This window comes from Salvelinus namaycush, chromosome 33, assembly GCF_016432855.1.
Source record: "Salvelinus namaycush isolate Seneca chromosome 33, SaNama_1.0, whole genome shotgun sequence".
In the NCBI taxonomy this organism is placed as follows: domain Eukaryota; kingdom Metazoa; phylum Chordata; class Actinopteri; order Salmoniformes; family Salmonidae; genus Salvelinus; species Salvelinus namaycush.
The window spans coordinates 32,543,146-32,561,907 of NC_052339.1; the positions used below are offsets into that span (position 1 = coordinate 32,543,146).

At 44.8% G+C, this 18,762-nt stretch overlaps 1 protein-coding gene across 2 annotated transcripts; it reads right to left on the reverse strand.

Annotated features, from left to right (window-relative positions):
* Positions 1–384: 384 nt before the first annotated feature.
* Positions 385–18,368, reverse strand: LOC120027727 (polyadenylate-binding protein 2-like). 2 transcript variants are annotated; one of them, XM_038972719.1, is made up of 7 exons: positions 17,869–18,368; positions 16,153–16,261; positions 15,872–15,939; positions 14,392–14,498; positions 7,180–7,267; positions 6,521–6,675; positions 385–993 (listed from the first exon to the last, which is right to left on the reverse strand). In XM_038972719.1, the coding sequence occupies exons 1-7, from the start codon at positions 18,013–18,015 to the stop codon at positions 810–812; spliced, it is 858 nt and encodes a 285-aa protein (XP_038828647.1). In that variant the 5' UTR covers positions 18,016–18,368; the 3' UTR covers positions 385–809. The 2 variants fall into 2 exon arrangements, with proteins under 2 accessions (XP_038828647.1, XP_038828648.1); XM_038972720.1 differs by lacking the exon at positions 385–993 and adding an exon at positions 1,787–1,901.
* Positions 18,369–18,762: the final 394 nt, after the last annotated feature.

Below are 18,762 nucleotides of genomic sequence, written 5' to 3' on the forward strand. Positions count from 1 at the left end.
ATGTAACCATTTGGGCAAGCCGGACAAAGTCACATCAAAAATGTGAGCTACAGAGCTGTAATTCTCATTGAAAGCAAGTCTAAGAAGCGGCAGATGTGTTCTGTGCGCTATTTCTGATTCCCGTTTTGTTACATTTTACACCAGCTTCAAACCGCTGAAAATACAATAGTTATGGAAAATATATTTCACAACCGTTTAGACGGTACAATGATTTCTGCATTTTGCACCTTTAAAGAACTGAAAGACATTTGAAACTATACTGATATTAAAAATACTGCAGAATGTCAGTCATTAGGTTCAGAATTCTCCCAGCTTTATTTTCAAGAACCGATTTTAAAATGCTTTGTAACTAGGGACAAAATTCACAAACAAAATAATAATTTTTACACGTCTTTATTTTATTTTTTTATTTTTTTTCTAATTACAGACTAATGGGTTAAAAATAAAAAAAAAAGCAAAACATCTTTTTTTTGTTTAACCCACTCTCCCGTTTCAAAAATTCAAACCTCTCCACACAAACCGACCCCCCCTAAAATAAAAGCCCCGCCCCCACGGCTATTAAATTAAATCGATGCCTTTAGCCCCACTCCTAGTCCTCGACAAGCCGTGGCTGCACTACGCACTGTTAAAGACAGGCCCTGGAACCCCCCCACCCCTCATCTGGTCCGGTCTTTCTCACTCCCAATTAAAACATCTTCTGCCATCTTGACTAGCTCTCGCTATATAAATATGTGTGGTTGTTTGGTTGTGTGGTGTCTGAAGTGTGTGGGCCTAGTATGTGTGAGTGCGTGCCGGGTGAGTAAGTCAACTCAACGCTTGTTGTAGTAAACGCCCCCTGCGGTTGCCCTGTGGTCGCCCTGACCCCCTCCCCCCCACACAGACAGGATGGGGTGAGTGTGCATAGCAGGAGCAGAGAGAGAAAGAGACCCTGCCGAGACATTGGGGGGCGCCGCGGCCGGAGGAGGGGTTGTCAGCCTCCACTGGTCCTGAAACCTGAAACGACAAGAAGTGGTCTAATATACACAGAGAGGAGAGAAGGAGAAAGAGATGAGCAGAAGAGGTGAAGGACAAAATGGTAGAAGTAGCAGCATAGAAAGGCAGAGGGGTGCAAGAAGAGGGGGAAAAAGTTTGAGGCCTACAAAAAAAAAACTAAACAGAAAAGTTGGCAGAGCTCTGGCCATGCCTTCTTGGGGTGAATGCTACAGACTTAAAAGGAAAGGTACAATAGACAAAAAAACAAATAAACTAAAAAATATATATAAAAAAATAGCCCACTGAACAGAAGTCACAGCTGTTAAGATACTGAACACAAGAGAGCGTGAGATGGAACCAGAGGGAGAAGATGGTAGCAAAAGTAGTGAGAGTTAAGGAGTGGGGTGAGTTGTAACTGATCAGAGAACAGAGAGAAAATGACAACTCCCAACACCACAACTTAAAAAATAAACAATATTCTTGCTCTTGGAAGTTTAACATATACGGTACATAAAAAAAACAAAAATAAACCTCCTCTCGTCGACATTTGCTTTTTCGAATGCAAGCATTTGGGGGCTGTGTTGGGTGTGAGGGTCACAGCCAGACAAAGGAGACAAATCTGCAGCCTGAGATAACATCTTCTCAAAAAAGAAATGCCACCAAATCTCCGACGGCCATCAGATACATTACCAGGGTGACCGCACCACCTCCGCACACGCACGCTCACACACAATCACACACTGTGGCCAGTCAGTCTGTCTGTCCAGGAGAATACTGTTATTTTTTTTTTTCGTCTTTTTTTTCCTTCTCAGTGTTTTTTCCTGGGACTTTTTTTTTTTCATTCTTTTTTTTGTATGGGGACATGGGGTGATAGTAGGGGGTGGGGGTATTAGTAAGGGGAATACCACGATGTTGTTCGCCCTCGGCCCCTGGAAAAGAGAGAGAAAAAGAGGGTGAGTTTCTTGATTGGCTTAAAGACGGATACCAATTTTAGGGTGTGTAGTGTGGTTGTTAGTGTGCAGGTAGAAAAGGGCCTGATGAGTAGTCAATCCGAGGTAAACTGAAGGGTAAAATATATGTATGAATAATAGTTTTAAGTATACACAAATTGTTGGTAGGATGACATGTATACCATCTTAATGGTATTGTGCCTTTATTTGATAAGTGTTGAATTACCACAATTTCAAATTATTACGATTACGAATTAACAGTACAGAAAGAAGCAGAGAACAGCTTCGCCAACAGTAAAATATCTGATTCTCAGATTATACAGGACTATAGAAATAATGGTGTGGGGTGTGTGGGACAGTGAGGCACTCTCTCCCTCTTTCTCTCTCTCTTTCTCTCTGCGAGAGCGGCCCCCCCGAGGTCGCTGTTGGGAGAGACCCTGAGGACAGAAGCCTCCATCTCACCCCACAGAAGAGTCAAAGTCATTCACATGGCACATGCTAGGAAGGGCAACACATATAGCTTCAGCACGCAGACTTGACTGACCCCTTCTTCTGACAACCTGGACTGCACCATCACTCAAACACAGCATCAAAGCGCAATCATCACACGTTGCTTTTCCACTCACACAAAAGGGTTTCCATTCGGAAAAATGTGGAGCCGGACATTTGACCAGAAACATTTAAAACATTTCTACCGGATGTTTGAGAAGTGTACTGGACCCATATGCATTGGGTGAGTGACCTAATTAACACGTTCACCCACAGTGCTCAAAATGACCGAAAGCAGTACAGCTACATAATACAAACATTCAAAGCAACGAGTCTGATGCAACAGATCAGAACGTTTAGCTTAAAATGTTGATGAACTATTATATCCTCACATTATAAAACGCAGCAATGCGCACAAGGCAGTAAGCTATACATGAATGTTCATCCCATAATGCAATTGGCAGGAAAACGCTGTTGTAAAAATGGCATTGCACAAGCGAGCGGTTTGATGTGACAGATGAAAATCTGGTAGAGCTTTAGAGAGAGATCTAATAAGCTCATTTTGAAGCAAGGTAAAACACCCCTCATATGTAGCAAAACATTCAGGTTTCAAACAATTGTGTGTGTTTTCAGAATGCATACTGCCTCGAGGCCATCGCAAAGTGGAGCGACACACTGCTGAAGCCTGCCTATCGTTGCCGTTTGACGACGCGTTTAAAAACTGGGGGGAAAATACGACCGCCGAAATATCGTTTTGAACGGTCATCCAACTCGGGAATTCCAACTCAGGAACTGAGGAGTCTTTCAAAATCTCCCACGTCATTATTTGACGTCGTCTTGAAAGCACCACAAGATGCAGCATCTCGCTCGGTCCGACAGATTTTACACTCAAAGGCTCTGTATAGGTAGACGTGTGATAAATAAGATACATAAATATACTGTACACGTGCCAATTTAATTTCACTAAATTATACAAATTAGCCTATAGACCAATAAGAACGACCAGTCAAATGCATTTACATCAATTAATAGGCAAAAAAAAAATAATGCATTATCCCACAATGTGATATTTTGTTCTCCCGGACAATTGGTCAACACCAATTTTATTTCTCGCCTTTTTTCTAAAAAAGAAAAACAACCAGACAAAAGCTGCCTATTACCAGCTAACAGAAACCCCGTCTCACACACACGACCATCAAACCCAGGCATCCAGTACCCACAAACACACAGGTCATATGAGTAGAAACCAGTGGTTAGAATGCTGTGGTCAAAATCAGGCTGCAGGAATGAACCCTCCATTCTGGAAGTGAAGGCAGTGGGTGGGAATGTCTGACCAAGGGGACATCTAGCCTGTGTGTCTGATGCACCAATGTGTAGTTAACACAGTTGGTTTTAGGAGCAAGGCAAAGCATCCGGACTCATGCTTTTCATCTCCCTATAGTGGGCCACCTGTTCCCAGGCTAGTCTATGTCTGAGCTATGTATATGAGTGTGGTGGGCATACGATTGGGACTGGCACCAAATCATTTACACTCACCAGGATGTCATCCTTACAAAATGTGTTAAATAGGACTTCAAAAGTTGAGCCTCTAAAAGATTTTATCGTTCAGTGATTGACGATCATATCAACTCCCATAGAGTGGCCAATGAGGTACTACTACATAGGACTAAACTGACACCATTGGCTAGTAGTGAGTGGAAAGGTTGGTCCATTGGTCAGAATCTGTCAGTTGGTGAGGATGCTCATTGCGCTTGCTCTGCAGCCCCTCTTCTCAGCAATGCTTATAAAAAAACAATAAAAAAAAAAAACAGGACATGGGGCCAGAGACAGAGCTCCAGCGTGAGGCCCACTGTGAGCGCTCAATGAGTCATCACGGGAACCCCCCTCTCACCTCACACTGAGAGACACAGCAGGACACACACTCCAGGGAGACACACCAGACTCCCAGTGCACAGCGCTTTGATCCACTCCAGGTTTTACATACATAGGGGGCAAGCTTTTGTACAGATTGAAAACAAATCCAGATACCAGGGGTGTTGCTTTTGAAAAAGGTCACAGGCAAAACACGGCTCTGGAGCACCTGGCCCAGGACAGGTGTACACACAGCTGGCCCGGCCCAGGACAGGTGTACACACAGCTGGCCCGGCCCAGGACAGGTGTACACACAGCTGGCCCGGCCCAGGACAGGTGTACACACAGCTGGCCCGGCCCAGGACAGGTGTACACACAGCTGGCCCGGCCCAGGACAGGTGTACACACAGCTGGCCCGGCCCAGGACAGGTGTACACACAGCTGGCCCGGCCCAGGACAGGTGTACACACAGCTGGCCCGGCCCAGGACAGGTGTACACACAGCTGGCCCGGCCCAGGACAGGTGTACACACAGCTGGCCCGGCCCAGGACAGGTGTACACACAGCTGGCCCGGCCCAGGACAGGTGTACACACAGCTGGCCCGGCCCAGGACAGGTGTACACACAGCTGGCCCGGCCCAGGACAGGTGTACACACAGCTGGCCCGGCCCAGGACAGGTGTACACACAGCTGGCCCGGCCCAGGACAGGTGTACACACAGCTGGCCCGGCCCAGGACAGGTGTACACACAGCTGGCCCGGCCCAGGACAGGTGTACACACAGCTGGCCCGGCCCAGGACAGGTGTACACACAGCTGGCCCGGCCCAGGACAGGTGTACACACAGCTGGCCCGGCCCAGGACAGGTGTACACACAGCTGGCCCGGCCCAGGACAGGTGTACACACAGCTGGCCCGGCCCAGGACAGGTGTACACACAGCTGGCCCGGCCCAGGACAGGTGTACACACAGCTGGCCCGGCCCAGGACAGGTGTACACACAGCTGGCCCGGCCCAGGACAGGTGTACACACAGCTGGCCCGGCCCAGGACAGGTGAACACACAGCTGGCCCAGGACAGGTGAACACACAGCTGGCCCAGGACAGGTGAACACACAGCTGGCCCAGGACAGGTGAACACACAGCTGGCCCAGGACAGGTGTACACACAGCTGGCCCAGGACAGGTGAACACACAGCTGGCCCGGCCCAGGACAGGTGTACACACAGCTGGCCCAGGACAGGTGTACACACAGCTGGCCCAGGACAGGTGTACACACAGCTGGCCCAGGACAGGTGTACACACAGCTGGCCCAGGACAGGTGTACACACAGCACTGCGTTGATGAGATGGAACACAGGATGGATAGAGGCTACTGCTCAACACTGGTACATCATTAGAACAACTGAACTATAGATACACATGCCAATTAATGTTTAAGCAACGCATCTACAAAGATAAATGTGTTTGCATTTAAATCTTCACGGCATCTTAATGATCAAATTATAAAATAGAATCTGACCATTAGCACTGAACAAATGAGAACAAACTGACATTTAAGTGAAACTCTTTGCCTGTCACCTTTAGCATTAATGAGCAGCACTGTGGGAGAGATGCCCACTCAGTCAGTGTGTATATGTAATGTAGCTCCAAGCCATACAAACAGCCTGCCTCCCATACATGTACAGCCTGGGAGGACCTCACTGCTGTGGGCTGAGAGTTTAGCTGCCTCCTCTGAAACAGTTATAGGTGGTACATGCAACAAGACCACACACACACCCCAACTAACCTACCCGAATCCCTCCCACCGGTCTCTCTCTCCACAACCCCACTAAAGGAAACCACTCAACATAACCCCACTAAAGGAAACCTTTCCTCCACTCTGCTGTGGAAACACCTTCACTGATATGGCTGTAGTGATGTTCATCAATGTCAGCCACAGATTCAGTCTCCTCCCACTACTGACATGCCTTCTCAATGATTCTCTATATGGCCAGTTTCAGCCCATAGACACTTCTTGATGGACAGAGTCTAGGACAGGGGATGCTATGAGAATTCACCCCCCGGGGCTAGCCACCCCCCCCCCCCCTCCCGGGGCTAACAACACTTCGGGGGGTCCTCTTCTCTCCCCCTGCTAACCATCTCCTGTTCTGTTCATCCCCCACTACTTCTATAATCTCACTACTCAGTCTTCTGCCCCTTCACTTCTCCATATTCCTCCTCCCTCCGGTAATGGCCAGCTGTCTCCCAATCTCAGGGTGCTCACCTGAAGGCCCGTCCTCTGCCTCTGGGCGGTGCGTAGCCACTGTAGTAACGTGCACGTGACGAGTTAAAGTTGCCTCCTCGTGAGCGGAAGCGGGCCCGGGGGAACCCGCGGTCTGTGGTGCTGATGCCTGGCCTGTTGGTCCTCTTCACCCCCACCTGCCAGAACCAAGAGCGAGGGGAAACAGGACTCCACAGGTCAGACACTAGCACAGGGTCATATCAGTCTCAGTCAATGTAGGAAATCTAACGGAAATTCACTTCATAGACAGATACATGGGTCAAAATCCTGATATTATCCCAGTTCTTTAGTTGAATCGACACCGGCACTTGAATTTTTCCTACTAGTGCTGACATTGCTGATAACTACTGGAGGAAAATGTACTTACCATGACAGATGTGGTTGTGTAACCAAACTATCTCAAGATGAATACACTAACTGTAGGTCATTCTGGATAAGAGTGTCTGCCAAATGACTCAAATGGAAATGCCATCACAGGAGGCTGGTGGCACCTTAATTGGGGAGGGGTTTGTGGTAATACCTGGAGCAGAATGATCTCAAATTCATGGTTTCTCTGTTTGATGCCATTAGGTTCCAGCTACTGTGAGCCGTCCTCCCCTCAGCAGCCTCCACCTAATGTGTAGACATTGTCGCGTCCTTACCTTAATCTGCCTTCCTCTGAACAGAGACTCGTCCAATGCCATGGCCGTCCTCACAGACTCCTTGTCTGAAAACTCGATATAGGCAAACCTAAAACAGCAGCAGAAATATAAAAATGTGTCACAAACGACAATCGCAGAGAACGGAAATATTGACACTAAAAAAGTCTCAAAGCACAATCCACTAAACAAACGTAGACATCTCCTTTTTCTCAATTCCCTTAACGAGAATAAACTGTGTGATTAACAACGCTTAAAAGTTGAAAAACCAGCTCACCAGTTTCTACGCACTTCAGAATAGACCCCTCCAGGCTATTAGAATAAGCTATAACTCAACTAATGTGACATTACTGGGAATTGGGAGTCACAGTGTGCAATTAACTTATTAATTTGCAGTACTTCAGCAGTGGTGGCAAAGGCCATCATTTTAAATAAGAATTTGTTCTTAACCGACTTTAGTTAAAAGGTAAAAAAAAAAAACTTTAAACAGTAAGGTCGCAGCGCCGACACAATGCGTAATATTTTACCGTGAACGTCCGCACGAGACCACAAAACAGAGTTACCCAGGGAAGCTGTGAAGCCAGCTGTAGCCTATTGTATGATTGTGATTTGAGTCTCTTACACAACCTTGTTTCACATTCTTTAGTATGTTAACTACAGCACGATTGTGTTTGAGTCTGTTATTAAAGAATGTGCATGTGTAGGAAGAAAAACGCACCCATCTACCCTACAACCCACATCCATCTAAATTAAAACGCGCCCATCTTACCCCAAAACCCACCCATCTTACCCTAAAACCCACCCATCTTACCCTAAAACCCACCCATCTTACCCTATCATTAAAAAACAGCACATCAGCAACATTTATTGTTGTCAGGGAAACAATAGAACATTCTGTCACTCCCATCTGTAGGTGTAGCCTTCATGCACCAGGATGCCCCCCCGCACTGAGGATAAATTCAGTTTCCATTGCTTGTTCTGATCCTCTGGGAATAATGAATGCTGAGGGTAGCAGTGCAAGACCTCTTTATTTTGATTATTAGCATATGAACGACTTGCTAGACGATCGAAGACATCAAGCTAGTCTTTTTTTTCTTGTAATGTCAGCCTTTTACCAGATCAATCCCCCCCCCCCCGGCATGAAATGTTTTATTTTCAAAACTGATCAAAATTCAGTATGCTATAATCTACAGAGGCATACAAAAGTATGTGGACACCCCTTCAAATTAGTGGTTTCGGCCATTTCTGCCACACCCACAAAAATCAAGCACACAGCGACGCAATCTCCACAGACAAACATTGGCAGTAGAATGGCCCGTACTGAACAGCTGTGACTTTCAACATGGCACAGTCATAGGATACCACCTTTCCAACAAGGCAGTTTCTGCCCTGGTCAACTGTAAGCCCGCACCCGCCCGCCCATCTAGCATCACTACTCTGGACGGTTCTGACCTAGAACATGTGGACAACTACAAATACCTAGGTGTCTGGTTAGACTGTAAACTCTCCTTCCATACTCACGTTAAGCATCTCCAATCCAAAAATAAATCTAGAATCGGCTTCCTATTTCACAACAAAGCAGCCTTCACTCATGCTGCCAAACATACCCTCGTAAAACTGACTATCCTACCGATCCTTGACTTCGGCGATGTCATTTACAAAATAGTCTCCAACACTCTTCTACTCGGCAAATTGGATGCAGTCTATCACAGTCCCATCCGTTGTCACCAAAGCACCATATACTACCCACCACTGCGACCTGTATGCTCTCGTTGGCTGGCCCTCGCTTCATACTCGTCGCCAAACCCACTGGCTCCAGGTCACCTATAAGTCTTTGCTAGGTAACGCCCCACCTTATCTCAGCTCACTGGTCACCATAGCAGCACCCACCCGTAGCACGCGCTCCAGCATGTATATCTCACTGGTCACCCCCAAAGCCAATTCCTCCTTTGGCTGCCTCTCCTTCCAGTTCTCTGCTGCCAATGACTGGAATAAATTCCGCAAAAAAAATACTCACTGAATCTGGAGACTCGTATCTCCCTCACTAGCTTTAAGCATCAGATGTCAGTGCTGTTATTGTAAAGTGATAACTTCTAGAAGCAACAACGGCTCCGCCGCGAAGTGGTAGGCCACACAAGCTCACAGAACGGGACCACCGAGTTTTGAAGCGCATAAAAATTGCATGTCCTCAGTTGCAACACTCACTACCAAGTTGCAAACTGCCTCTGGAAGCAACGTCAGCACAAGAACTGTTCGTCGAGAGCTTCATGAAATGGGTTTCCATGGCCGAGCAGCCGCAGATCACAATGCCAAGTGTCAGCTGGAGTGGTGTAAAGCTTGCCTTCATTGGACTCTGGCGCAGTGGAAACACGTTCTCTGGAGTGATGAATCACACGGCACCTTCTGGCAGTCCGACAGACAAGTCTGGGTTTGGCGGATGCCAGGAGAACGCTACCTGCCCCAATGCATAGTGCCAACTGTAAAGTTTGGTGGAGGAGGAATAATGGTCTCGGGCTGTTTTTGGGGAAGGCCCTTTCCTGTTTCAGCATGACAATGCCCCCATGCACAAAGCGAGGTCCATACAGAAATGGTTTGTTCAGATCGGTGTGGAAGAACTTGACTGGCCTGCATAGAGCCCTGACCTCAACCGCATCGAACACCATTGAGATGAATTGGAACGCCGACGGCGAGCCAGGCCTAATTGCTCAACATCAGTGTCTGACCTCATTAATGCTCGTGGTTGAGCAAACAGGCCTACAAGGAAACTCTACATATTTCGACAACGTCGAGTGTACGAGGGGGTCTGTGCACAGTGTAGTACCTTCCAAAGTTTGTCTCTACCACAAGACAAGGGTGGTGTGGGGGGGGTGCTAGCTGTTTCCACAGACTTAAGTCATTGAGCGAGCAACTTTTTAAAAGCAGAACTATACACTGTACAGCACCACTGCTCTTATGACCAACTGCCCAGGTGAATACAGGCCAAAGCTACGATCCCTTGTGGATTTAACAAGTTACATCAATTTCAAATCAGTGTAGATGGAGAAGAGAGTGAGAAAAAGAGCCTCACATCAATGATGTGTGCCATTCAGAGGGTGAAAGGGCAAGACAAAAGATTGAAGTGCCTTTAAAACAGGGTATAGTAGCAGGTGCATCTGGTTTAAGTGTGTCAAGAACTGCAACGCTGCTGGGTTTTTCATGCTCAAAGGTTTCCCCTGTGTATCAAGAATGGTCCACCACCCAAAGGACATACAGCCAAATTGACAACTGTGGGAAACATTGGAGTCAACATGGACCAGGGATGCTGGACCAATACTTCCCACAGAACACCTTATAGAGTGCATGCCCCGACGAATTGAGGCTGTTCTGAAGGAAAGGGGTGCAACTCAATATTAGGAAGGTGTTCTTAATGTTTTGTTCATGTGGTAATGTGTGTGTGTGTATATTTATTTATTTGTACTTATTTTTGGCAGCGGTGGTAAGAAATTTATAGAGGAATTAAATTAATATAGGGGAAATACTGACACTAGTCATGAATTGTGCATGGCTTGTGTCAGAAAAGAAAACATTTGTGCTCCATTACAGCTGGGACAATAAACCGGAAATTATTGACACCGGCCACTTACCGCAGGCATTTTGCTGATATCGTTCATTGCGATAAGATGCCTAGACTAGATAAATGTGAAGTTCGAAACGATTACACATGGTCTCCAGTTGGACATACTGCCAAATTCTCTAAAACAAAGTTGGAGGTGGCTTATGGTAGAAAAATTAACAATACATTTTCCCGGAAACAGCACTGGTGGACATTCCTGCAGTCAGCATGCCAATTGGGCACTCCCTCAACTTGAGACATGTGGCATTGTGTTGTATAACAAAACTGCACATTTTAGAGTGGCCTTATTGTCCCCCAGCACAAGGTGAACCTGAGTAAGGATCATGCTGTTTAATCAGCTTCTTGACATGCCACATCTGTCAGGTGGATGGATTATCTTGTCAAAGGAGAAATGCGTACCATTGAGATGTAAACTAAATTGTGCACAAAGTGAGAGAAATAAGCTTTTTGTGCATATGGAACATTTCTGGGATCTTTTATTTCAGCTCATGAAACCAACACTTCACATGTTGCGTTTATATATTTTTTCTGTTTAAAGGATCATTAAAAAAAAATTACAAAACGCTGGTGCGGTTTAGTGTTAGAAACTTGTTCTATTTATCGTTATTGCATAAATTCAGGGTATTTATTGTGAGAATTAGTGATTTACATAAACAAATATTCGCAACAGGAGTTTGATTTTGGTCACTGTGTCAATTCATCCATGTCTCAAGATTGCACCTTTGTGTTGGAGAATGAACTAGCTTGCTGCTGGTTTTCCCGGTTAGACATTCCTCAGCATTGTGCAGTGCGCATGGCTCAGGCGTGAGTGACGGCTGGCATAGCAACAGTTTTGCTATGTAGAGGGACTATCAGCAAAGCAGATATTCTAGAAAAGCCAATATTGGCCCGGACGATTAACAGTCGTTCTCTAGCTGTAGTCGCTGCCAAAAGGTGATTCTAACATGTGTTGACTCAGGAGCTTGAACACTTGGTGTTTTATTTTCCATAAAAAATAAAAATCCACCACTATCGCTGACAAAAATAAATAAATAATTCAATTGTATTACTACTTTGTAACAATCAAAGTCAACGGGTGTGAATACTTTCTTAAGGCACTGTACATCCATGTGAATTAAAGTGGGCTACTTTGCTAACCTGCACATCGAGTGTAGACAATTACAATCTAGTAAAGTAGTTTGTGTATACTCATATCCATCTAGTGTTCAGCAAAACACCACCACAATGTCAAAAACAAGTAGCCTAGTCAAATAATTAACATCCAATCACATTAACCGTTACTCTCTTGCGGGAATTCCACTCACTAATGTAGCTGCTGCTCATTTAGTTTGCTCAAAAATTGATAAAACTGTAAAAAATAAAAAAAATAAAAAGACATATACCAGCTCTACTGGTAGTACAGCTACTACCAGCAGTACTACACCTGCACCTGTCAACGACACAAGTTGTCTTGCTTCCACAAGCACATTCAATGCTAGCATCAGTAATTCTACATTTGTTGTTAGCCCAGCTAGCATGGACACTGACAGGGGTGAATCTGATGCAACAGAAGAGCTACTAACCCCTCACCCGGAAAAACACTGAACAGATACATACGGATGTTGGACCATCGAAGAGGAGCAAATATGATGAGCACTACATGGATTTGGGTTCACTTATATTGGGAGTAGTGCCTTTCCTCAGCCACAGTGTGTTATATGTGCCAAAGTACAATCTCACAATTCAATGAAACCTTCACTGTTGTGCAGATATTTAGAAACAAAACATGCCAATTTGAAAAATAAGCCACGGGAGTTTGAGCGAGAATTAAGATAACTATCGAGTAGTAAGACATGCGTAAAAGCAACAGATACCACTAATAAGAAGGGGCTAGAAGAGTATTATATGGTGAGCTACCGAGTGGCTAGGACAGGCAAGCCCCATACTATTGTGGAGGACTTAACTCTTCCTGCTGCCGTGGATATGGCTGGGGGAAAAGGCCAATAAAACTATACAGACAATGTCTTGATCAAACACTGTTTCACGACGCATCAGTGACATGGCAGGAGATGTTTTGAAGCAATTACGGCTCTTCTGCAAAGCACTGGAAACCAGGAGAGGATATTTTTTAAAGTACTGAACAGCTTTGTGACATCAAAAGGACTTGTGGTCAAGATGTGTTGGTATCTGTACTGATGGAGCAAAAGCCATGACAGGGAAACATAGTGGAGTGGTAACACGCATGCAAACAGTTGCTCCCAACGCCACTTGGGTACACTGCAGCATCCACCGAGAGGCTCTTGCTGCCAAGGGAATGCCTAACGGCTTGAAAGACGTTTTGGACACAACAGTGAAAATAGTTAACTTTGTTAATGAAAGGCCCCTGAACTCTCATGTATTTTCTGCACTATGCAATGATATGGGCAGCGACCATGTAACGCATTTACAACACAGAAGTGCTCTGGTTATCAAAGTATTGACATGTCGCTCAATAAATTGTATAAATACAATTTATAAAAACGAGCTTAATGTTCTTTAATGACCATAATTTTCACTTGTCTGACCGCTTGCATGATGACACAACTGGCCTATCTGGGTGATGTTTTTCCAAGCCTGAATGATCTGACTTGAGGATTACAGGGACTCTCCGCAACTATATTCAATGTGCGGGACAAACTTGAGGCTATGATTAAGAAGTTGGAGCTCTTCTCTATCGGCATTAACAAGGATAACACACAGGTCTTTCCCTCATTGTATCATTTTTTGTGTGCAAATGAACTCAAGCTTACAGACAATGTCAAATGTGATATAGCGAAGCACCTGAGTGAGTTGGGTGCGCAAATAAGCAGGTTCTTTCCCAAAACAGATGACAAACTGGATTCGTTATTCCTTTCATGCCCTGCCTCCAGTACACTTACCGATATCTGAACAAGAGAGCCTCGTTGAAATTGCAACAAGCGGTTCTGAGAAAATTGAATTAAAAAGCAGAAGCCACTGCCAGATTTCTAGATTGGGCAGAGTATCCTGCCTTGGCAAATCGTGCTGTTAAGACACCGATACCTTTGGCAACCACTTACCTATGTGAGTGGTTTCTCGGCCCTCACTAGCATGAAAACTAAATACAGGCACAGACTGTGGAAAATGATGACAGACGCTCTCCAATACAACATTGCAGAGTTATGTGCACCCTTTCAAGCACACCCTTCTCATTAACCTGTGGTGAGTTATTCACAATTTGATGAACAAATAAGGTTTTATATGTAAGATGATTAAATAAAGAACATAATTATTGATTGTTATTATAATAATATTTGTGCTCTGGTTCTATAAAAGCTCTTTGTCACTTCACACGAGCCGGGTTGTGACACAAACTCACACTCATTCTTATGTTTTATAAATGTATAATGTAGTGTTCGTGTGGCAGGGTTACAATGATGGCAAAAAAACAAAAAACATTTGAGAGTGCACTGATCCTGGTGCTAGAGGGGGTACACAGCTGGAGGTTGAATGTTTGAAGGGGTAAGGGACTATAAAAAGTTTGGGAATGACTGCTCTAGATGACTGATAGAAGACGCAGGTCTGTAGTGAAAGAGCACATGGAGGAACGTGGTGTAGATACGTACCCTTTGGGATGCCCTGTGAACTTGTCACACAGGATGGTGACTCTGTTGACGGAGCCGCAGCCGTGGAAGTGGGCTTCTAGCTCCTCCGCCGTGGCGCCGTAATCCACCTGTCCACAGAGAGGGAGAACAAGTGAGATACCTCTGACCAACACAGAGTGGCTAGTCGATTCCATATAGAGAATTCACTCAGAGCCAAACCCCAAATTAAAAGTTTCTGCACAAATGCATGTGAAAATCATGCACTACGGGACATCATGGTTGCACTAATGTCAACGAGACATTTGTGGAAATTTGAGTCAGCCCTTTGAAACTGATAGTAAATGCAAACTGATAGGCCTGACAAGGAGAATCACCACATACACATCCTTGGTTGCTCTGTTTGCATGCATCTCCTTTCATGAACTATTCGATAAATATCTAGATACATGGCCTTAAGTTTGAAATGAACTTGTGATTCGGTTTGATTAGGGGAACGAATTGATGCGATTTAGTTCAATAGGAGTCTATGCACTTTTGTGTGGAATGAAGACATTTATTTTCCATTTTTAATTCAAATCTGCTGCTGATGGGAGCTCAGGAGCTGGGCCTCTGAGCTGGATCTGTCAGCTTACTTCTCTAAACTAAATGGCTGTGTGTGTCTCAATATCAATGGTGTATGTAGGTACCTGAGCTGACCCATACAGCAGACTGAGCATCTACCACCCAACTATCAGATTAGGGGTGGGGAATGTATGCTTTTTGTCCCCCCACTTATCTGAAATCGCCATCACCGACTGATTAAAATGGTGAGCTGGTACTACGGCAATATTTATTAGCAAAAAAAAAAAAAAAAAGGAAAATTACCCTGCTCATGGAAAAATGACCAAACACACTGACTGTTTAAAGCAAAACTACCAAAACGATGTATTATGTGAACCTGGACAATCTGAATGATTGAAAACCCCAATCAGCAGCTGCGTCCACTCGGTTAGACTACACAACCCCGGTAAAACAATTTTCTACAGCCTACTTGCTAACTATTAGTTGAGTGAGAAGCAAACGACATTGCTTGTCACGACTAAATAAAGCCTATGATTTGACATCGCACAGATGTTCGAACAGCCTATCAGAACAGAGAAAGGCCTACCTCTTGTTGGCGCGAGCAGCTGTGTCTCCCGCACAGTTGTTATGTGACAGTCATACACAGTGACATGCATAAAAGCTTGATAGGTTACTGAACTGAAGGAGAGGACGCATCAATTCCGTCACAACAGATAAAACGATGAGTAAAAACATTAGTGAATTGGGCGATTTGTAAAAGTGAGAATAGGTTTTCTGATCGATGCATGCTTGTATTTGGATTGGTTTGGGGCTCCCCCTGACCAAATGCATTGGTATGTTAAACATTTTTACCTGGGACCGATGCATATTGGTGAATCGTTACATCCCTAAGAGCAACCCAAACAACATGCAGGGAGGTTAAGGGGCGGCGAAGCCTTACGTTTCCAACGTAGATTGATCTTGCATCGGCTTCCATTTTCTCCTCGATGGACATGATGACGGGACCGGCTATTGAGAGCAAAATTGAGCAATGAGTGAAATTTAAAATGGTGAACTAAAGAACAAACAGATATACATTTGGATGAGTCTGATAATAATCTCTGTCTTGCATCTGCTCTCTGGAAACCTCAGTGAAATACAACATTCAGTCGGTGTTCTCAAACGTATTTTTGGAAGACATTCTCCGAGGCACTTCATTACTATTTCCTCCCACAAACTCACCTGGTGGAGGGCTAAGGTTCATCTGTTTCTCCACCTCGTTCTGTAACTCCTTCAGCTTTTCTGCTTCCTCCTCCATCTCTCGCACCCGGGCTTTGATTGCCTCCAGCTCCTGAAAAAATAACACGCATATTAATATATATATATTTTAATAAAACAAAGAGACACCCATCAATTACAAAGAACATCACATCAGTCAGGACAGAAATCAGCTGAAAAAAAGAAACCAAAAGGAATATATTCATCATATCCATCCGTGACTTGCATGCACATAACACAATTGAAATTTCAGCAGCCTGAGCTGACCCCGTTTCTACACTGGCTTCTGAGTGGAACAGCCTGGCACATGACCACTGGCTGGGTCTTTGTAACAGGCAGGATTTATTCACCATTCATTTCAGACACAGCTGCATTCTCGTTCCACATCCTCAACTAGATAACGATAGACATGCACTCACTGAATGACAACATTTGCATTGCAGTGAAATCCATTCCAGGTCTTGACACCCACAACCAATAGACGAATTCAACAGCTCTGACAGGCTTCAAAATGACACTGAAATCCATGGAAACAACATGGCTTATTTAACTCGGTCATCACTGATACCCGTCTGTATTTTGTTGCATATTTAGTGTCTCTTACCTCCCTCCCCCTTCTGAAAATATTTTAGGACGCAAGCCCAGCCCTAAAAAAAAAAAAATACCAGAAGGATGCGGGCCCAGCCCTAAAAAAATAAATAAAAAATAAACACTTCACCCCACAACTGCTTTCGAACACATTCTATGTCAACGAACACAATCACGTGCGTATAAAATCTGAAATATTGTAGCTATAAAAACATTCAAACGCAAACCAAAAGCTTTAATTTCAAAGTATTGGCAATCCGTATCTTTGCACACAACTACAGTAATATCCATGACCCACAAATGTATTAACAGAATACTTGTACTCAAAGAGTACATCAAAGACTAACCGTTCGCACAAAAGTGCTTGTGTTGTGCATATCCCTCTAACGTTAAATTCCTTAAGTGGAAAGATGAACGTGTGTCAAGGGGCATGTCATGATCGTCCCAATTAGCGAATCGGATACCTCCACTATATCAAGCCTAAATGTCCATATCAATCGTACCTACAATAGCGCAAGTGCCACATACCCTTTGCTAGCATTTTAGCTATATGCGGTTAGAAGGATGGCTAACAGCACATTACAACGCTTGCTTGTAGCTAGCAATGACTGTTAATTGACTATCATATTATGTATACGCTTCTATTTCAGCAGCTGTCAGCGTATGAGAAAATAAAAGAGGCGTGTTTACCGTGAGCTCTCTCCGTGTCTGCAGATAGACTCGCAATGCCGCGGCTAATGGCGCCTGTCCTACCCTAGCCCCTGTCCACATCTCGGTCTCGCATTTTAGCGACGAATATTTTTTCCCCCCCACTAGGTCGACAACTCTGCTGCAGAGAAACTACCACCGCTGCTGCGCCAACATGGCCGCCAAAACCACGCATGTCACCACCCATTTATACTGCACTGCGTGAGCCACAATGGCGGTTATATCGACCAAGAGATAAGTCACAGTCGCATACCACCACGGGGTAAATAAATATAGCTAAATCCATCTTAAAATAACGTGTTTACATCCGCAATACATACCGTACAATACACATTTGTCTCAACTTTACAGAGGCTTTGGGCATAAACTATGCCCTTCACTTACCGGGTCCTCAATTGCAGCTTCTCCTTCCTCTAATCCCGGCTCCTCATCGCCAACACCCGGGTCTTCTAGTTCTGGGTGCCCTGGGTCTGAGTCCAGTAGGGATTCCTCCGTCATTCCTGAGTCCAGTCCGTTACCGAACTCCGCCATCGCCCAATTCCGGTTGATCCGACCCGCCTCGTGGCTAAATCAACGTTACAGGCCACTACTCACACAGGGGGGAGAGTGAGCGGGGCAAAGGAAGAAAAAAAAAACGGCTGAACACGCCGCTTAGGAAAGTTAAACGTGAAATAAAAGGCGAGCTTCAACTCTTGCCTCTGTCCGAACGGGTTCAACGGATAATATATGCTACTATTTCACAGACTAGTGGCTACTTTAGTTTTATGTCGCGAATTTTCTGAAGATAATCTACAGTGATATACATGAAGAAATATACATAAAATCGAGGATTCTCTTCGCTAGCGCCGTGTCCCTCAGTTCAGAAATGGATGCCGGGGGGTGGAGTTACGTTTCACTGCGGGCGTAAACTCGCAATTTTATTAGTCAGTTGATGATTGTAGACACACATCCCTGCGTCTATTGGATATCTGGCAGCACATTATCTCTTTTTAACAATTTTGTCTTACACTTCAAAATCTGATTCGATTAGAAATCTGTCAATCACAAAGCCCACTCCCCCATTTGTTTTGCGACCTATGATTGCATTATCATCAATGGCGTCTTTTTGTAGGCACTAACTCCGCAATGGATCGTTGGACAAAGCCTATGAATGAGGAAAATTGTGTTTTTGGAGGGTTTTTGGCTAAATAACGAAAATGAAGGTGATAAACACAGGCTTTGGAGATCATATTCGTTTTGTTGAGATAATCTTCATCAGTTAAAGTCACTTTTTGTGAA

What these genes read in the sequence shown, in the direction of transcription:
- LOC120027727 (XM_038972719.1), bottom strand. Translation starts at nt 18,015, where the DNA reads ATGGCGGAGTTCGGTAACGGACTGGACTCAGGAATGACGGAGGAATCC. An exon ending in GATCAATCTACGTTGGAAAC is followed by an intron (nt 14,499 to 15,871) that starts GTAAGGCTTCGC and finishes CTCTGTGGACAG; the next exon opens with GTGGATTACGGCGCCACGGC. An exon ending in TTCACAGGGCATCCCAAAGG is followed by an intron (nt 7,268 to 14,391) that starts GTACGTATCTAC and finishes CTGCTGTTTTAG; the next exon opens with GTTTGCCTATATCGAGTTTT.